This window comes from Chiloscyllium plagiosum, chromosome 51, assembly GCF_004010195.1.
Source record: "Chiloscyllium plagiosum isolate BGI_BamShark_2017 chromosome 51, ASM401019v2, whole genome shotgun sequence".
In the NCBI taxonomy this organism is placed as follows: Eukaryota; Metazoa; Chordata; class Chondrichthyes; order Orectolobiformes; family Hemiscylliidae; genus Chiloscyllium; species Chiloscyllium plagiosum.
In genome coordinates this window covers 1,951,422-1,957,056 of record NC_057760.1, presented here as the reverse complement: position 1 = coordinate 1,957,056, position 5,635 = coordinate 1,951,422, and the positions used below count along the sequence as shown (strand labels likewise).

The 5,635-nt window shown below is 47.6% G+C and overlaps 1 protein-coding gene across 3 annotated transcripts in view; it reads left to right on the top strand.

The window, feature by feature from the left end:
- The window catches only part of adar (adenosine deaminase RNA specific), a 92,992-nt gene that overhangs the window by 81,010 nt on the left and 6,347 nt on the right, over positions 1-5,635 (top strand). For all 3 annotated transcript variants that reach the window (XM_043684003.1, XM_043684002.1, XM_043684001.1), the window contains exons 11-13: positions 2,017-2,150; positions 3,467-3,649; positions 4,921-5,033. In XM_043684003.1, coding sequence (XP_043539938.1) covers positions 2,017-2,150; positions 3,467-3,649; positions 4,921-5,033 — 430 coding nt within the window. The remainder of the gene's footprint in view (positions 1-2,016; positions 2,151-3,466; positions 3,650-4,920; positions 5,034-5,635) is intronic.

Genomic DNA, 5,635 nt, shown 5'->3' with positions numbered 1-5,635 from the left:
GGATAGGGTAAATAGGCAAAGTCTTTTCCCTGGGGTCAGGGAGTCCAGAACTAGAGGGCATAGGTTTAGGGTGAGAGGGGAAAGATATAAAAGGGACCTAAGGGGCAACTTTTTCACACAGAGGGTGGTACATGTATGGAATGAGCTGCCAGAGGATGTGGTAGAGGCTGGTACAATTGCAACATTTAAGAGGCATCTGGATGAGTATATGAATAGGAAGAGTTTGGAGGGATATGGGCCGGGTGCTGGCAGATGGGACTAGTTTAGTTTGGGATTATAGTCAGCATGGACTGGCTGAACCGAAGGATGGATGACTCTGACTCTATCGTATTGAAGCACTTATATTCTGAGGAACCTCGGTGGGGTTGGGGGAATTTCCCTGTTTCGACTGAAATGAAAAGGAGCTGCTTTGCTGAGGGGCACTTTGGTATTTGAAGCACTCTTCACGGAGAGCAGGGGAGGCTGCATCATGGAATAGATCCAAGATTGAATTGTGCTGGACAAGGGAGCCCAGGGTTAATGATAGAAGCAGGGGTTAGGGAAGAGTCAGGAATGTTGGAGTTCAGGCCAATCCGATCAGCCGTAATCTGAGACTGGTGGGGAGCAGGCTCATGGGGCCAGATGACCTCCCTTTATTTTACAGTCTCTTTCAGGGTCACAGCACACCCTAACTTGGTCATCTTTGTACCCACTGAACTGTAGCGACTGTTGCAATGTAGAAAGCCTGTTTGTGCACGGGAAGATCCCATCAACAACAATGTGATAATAGTTGGGCTAAGTGTGGTGTCACTTGAGGAATAAATATTGTCCCCGTCACACTCTGGGAAGAATTCCATGCCCCGCTCTTCCATTAGTGCCATGGGATCCTTTATATCCAGCTGATAGCAGGAGAGGTTCCTGCTTGGGGTTTTATCCAAAGTATGGCACCTTCAGTGCAACACCCCCTCTCTCTAAGCGGCAGGGATTCATAGAGTCCTACAGTAAAGGAGAGACCCATTTGTCCATCAAGTCTGTCCCAACAAAACAAAACTATTCCAACTCAACACTATTCCCACTTTCCAGCACCTGGCCTTGAATGGTAGCACATTTTCACTGCTCCTCCAGGTACCTTTTGAAAGGTTGTGTGGTTTCCTGTCTCAGCTACCCTCCAGGCAGCACATTCCAGATTCCCAGCACATTCCTCTGGGTGAAAAGGCATTTCCTCAAATCCCTCAAAATCTCCTGGCTGTCACCCTAGAATGATGCCCCCCTCCCTTGTTATTAATCTGTTATTGAGTGCAGTAGCTAGTTCCTATCCACCCTCGCTGTGTCCCTCTTATCTTTATATCGGGATCTGCTGTCAAGAAAACCACCTGAGCTTGCGTTCATAGCTAACATTTCCCATGCCAGGCTGCATCCTGGTAAATCTGCTCTGCACTGCATTCCCTCCAGTGCAGTCACATCCTTTCTATAGCACAGTGATCAGAACTGTGCACAGTACTCCAGCTGTCATCTAGTCAAAGTCCTGTACAGCTCTGGCATAACCTTCCTTCTCTGATAATCTGTAACACAGCTGATAAAGGCAAGTGTCCCGAATGCCATCCCAACCACCCTGTTAACCAGTCCTGCTGCCGTCAGGGATTTTTGTTTAGATTCTGGTTAAATCTCTGGCATTGCACTTGGACATGCAGTCTCCTAAAACAGGAGAGAAAGTCTTTCTTCACCTGTGCATGACTAACAGAAGCTGAGAGCAAGAACAGAATGGGAAAATATTTCCTATCTGAACACTGGCCTTCTGAAGTAGTGATCTAACTTTAAAGACAGGACTGTACCCTAACCGCAGCAAAGGGTGCTGTGTCAGCTTTAATTTCCATGGGAGCCATGGGTTTTATTCAACAGCAATGAACGTCCCCATAAGACCATTAGATGATAGGAACTGAATTTGACCATTCAGCCCCTCTAATCTGTTCCGCCATTCAATCGTGAGACTCAAGAGCCCTCATTCTGAGCCTTCCTTGAAACTGTACTTTTCCTCAGCACTGCCCCTTGTGGTGATGGAGCCCTGTTCGATAAATCATGCAGTGAACCTCCCACTAAAGAAGGAGATGACACACATCACCCGCTGTTCGAGAACATGAAGCAAGGCAAGCTGCGCACCAAGGTGGAAAATGGTAAGTGACAAACGTTAGAGACAGACAATCCTGTCAAATGTGACTGTACTTGAAATGAAACAGTTGAGTTCTCAACTGTAGGCATTTGTAACATTCAACTGGGTATGAGGACTGCATTAAACTCAAGACACTGAGTTCCATACTCTGTATCTAACCCTGTGCTGTCCCTGTCCTGGGAGTGTTTGATGGGGGGTACAGCGTAGAGAGAGCTTTACTCTGTATCTAACCCCGTGCTGTCCCTGTCCTGGGAAGGTTTGATGGGGGGGACACCGTAGAGGGAGCTTTACTCTGTATCTAACCCCGTGCTGTCCCTGTCCTGGGAGTATTTGATGGGGGTACAGCGTAGAGGGAGCTTTACTCTGTATCTGACTCCATGCTGTCCCTGTCCTGGGAAGGTTTGATGTGGGGGGACACCGTAGAGGGAGCTTTACTCTGTATCTAACCCCGTGCTGTCCCTGTCCTGGGAGTGTGTGATGGGGGACAGTGTAGATGGAGCTTTACGCTGTATTTAACCCCGTGCTGTCCCTGTCCTGAGGCAGGTTTTGATAGAGACAGGGTACAATTACTCTTTCTAACTCACGTAATGCCAGTGTGATTGTTGGTGACACTGCGTACCAATGAAAATGTGAACATTCCGTTTCAAATAAATCTCCTAGAAGCAAGTTTACTTGAGCTGAACTCTGATCGCAATCCGTTGTCTGCACCAACGTATTGACTTCAGGCAAGTTACAGGTATAACCTCAGCAAGATGCTCTGTGCTTTCATGCCCTTTGTCTTAAAAGCACAGCACATGTCTCCATTATCTCCTGTGGATCCAGAGCTGCACCCCCTCGACAGTTAGATCATGATATGACCTGTAGTCCCTCATTACAGTTCACAGCCAGATGTAGTGTAATGTTGTAATGTGAGAATGTAATGTTGTGATCACACTGACTAATTCATTCCCCAGAGCTGAACTCATGTGCTGCAGCTCACCCTACTATTAATTCTTTGTTTTTATTGCTGGGGTGATGTTTGAGGAGCTGCAGTTGGCCTCCGTTTCCCCTGATCTGGAATATTTGCAGATTGTTAATGTTCACACTCCTGTGAGCTATTGCATGACCTGTCGTCCTTGTTCTTGTAGGGATGCTATGTAAGTGTGCTGTGTAAGCCTGGGGGCTGTTGGATCTGACAACCCGAGAGCTGGCTACACCTGGTTTTATTTCCGGTGAACATTTAAATGAGGGAATAGTTTGGTCTTTCTAACCCCGCTTCCTGCTTTAACTGTGAATGAGACTATTGTGCATTTGAATGTTTCACCATTTTCTAATCTGCAGGCGAAGGCACCATCCCAGTGGAATCGAGTGACATTGTCCCAACGTGGGATGGGATTCAGCACGGGGAGAGACTGCGCACCATGTCCTGTAGTGACAAGATTCTGCGCTGGAATGTGCTGGGCCTTCAGGGGGCACTGCTCTCCCACTTCATCCACCCAGTCTATCTCAGCTCCGTTACCTTGGGTGAGCTTCCAGCTTCACTTGCTGGCCTTTCTTCCCTGAAACATGATAACGTGGGAGTTAGGGTCCCGTTAGACAAGGATTCAGTGTTGTCACATGAGCAGGAAAACTTTCTGTACTGTACCTACCATACCCCCTAACAAAGACCCTTCACTCTTCACCCAATTCATTATTTTAAATGTTGTCTGCTGCTTTTCTTAGACAACCATGGAGTTGCATAGACATTACTGCAGTGAAGGGATAGAGCCAGAAACTGCTGCAGGAGATGTTCTGTCTGGGTAAACGTGGGACTAAAGGAGGGCAGCCCCACCACAATGGAGGGTTGGAGGAGAATCCAGAAGGCTAATAAGTAAATAATTCTTTCGCTGCTTGTGACTCTGAGCACCCCAAAGTGCCAGTAAAATATGCTGGGTGTGTCGTCATTGTTATAGATTAGGAAAAATGGTAGTGGTACAAGCCAAGTGACTGCATCTCTGACAGCGCACTAACTTCTTGTCCTGGAGTACCAGCTGTGGCTTCTGGGGTTGGGTCTGGAGCCCTTGTCCTTCCTAACTCGGGAGATGAGATCAGCTGGTCTGTCCTTACAAACTGGTGAAAGCCACAGAGCCTGTGCTTGGGTAGGGGCTGACGTCAGACTGGAGGGATTCAAGCCTGGAGATGTGCAGAAAGAGAATGATGGATTCTGGGAGGCCGTGGTTTAGCAGACAGGTCACTGGACTAGTATTTCAGAAACACCAGGCTAATGACAGCTGAAGAAATCTGAATCCCAGTAAAATTCTTGGGGATGGGGAAGAAAATAAGCTATCCCAATGGTGACCCACGCAAATACTACCAGTTATTGTAAAAAGCTATCTGGTTCATGATGTTCTTTAGGGAAGGAAATCTGTCATCGTTACTGGGTCTCCAGGCTTAAAGCAATGTTGCTGACACTTTACTACCCTCTGGACAATTAGAGATGGGCACTAGCTGGAGATGCCTTCGTTCCATGAACAAAGAACAAAACTGATTGGTTGGAAATGGTGTGGCAATCTATGAGGAGTTTTAAATTGAGGGTGGGGATTTATTTTTGAGGAAGCAGATGACTGCAGTTTTAAGTAGGATGTTGTGAAGAGGGTGAACGGTCCCTGAATCCACCATTCTGCATGGAAGGGTATTCTGTGCTCCCTCATGCTGGGGGACAGTTATTGGGTGAATGTTGACCTGGGAGTTTTCTCTCCCTTTAGTGTGGGAGTCTAGTGATACTGTTCAGGATAAACCACCTCCTCTTCCCACAGGTTACCTGTACAGCCATGGGCACCTGGCCCGAGCAGTCTGCTGTCGCATGTCGAGGGACGGTGAGGAGTTTCAAAGGAGTCTACCGTACCCTTACGTCCTGAATCATCCACAGGTAAAAACAAAGCAACATCATGTTTGAGGTTCTGGGCGAGAGTGCCGATAGAGGAGCAGAATGATGCCGTTTGGTGTAGCTGATGGTCCACTGATGATGGTGGGAAGGTTGCTATAGGGCCAAGCTGGGTTGCTGTGAGACCTGGATGTGTGGTTAGATCTCCCTGACTACACTAGCTGAAGATCTTGGGAGCACAGCATTTACCAACTCTGGACTACTGCATTCACAAAAGTGGCTGATCATAAATTTAAACTTGGAAATGGAAACTTTCCCACGTGTTTGCTTTGAATTCAAAGCCCCTCTCTCCCTCCAAGGTGTACAGCTGGTGACACGCTGGTCTAGATCGCCCACCCAGCAGAGTTGAGCTCCTCAAATAAGATGTACGTCCTTTAGAGAATGGAGAGCCATGAAGGCTGGTAAAGGTTAAACCAACTCGAAGTGGATAGAGGAGGGAAACATCTAGGCTTTGCAGACAAAATGAGTCAGGGAATAGGATATGTTAGTTTCTGTGTTTTTTTTCTCTCGTGCTCTCCCTCACTGTCTCTCATCTCCCTCCCTCACACCTCCCCCCCTCCCTCACACCTCCCCCCCTCCCTCACACC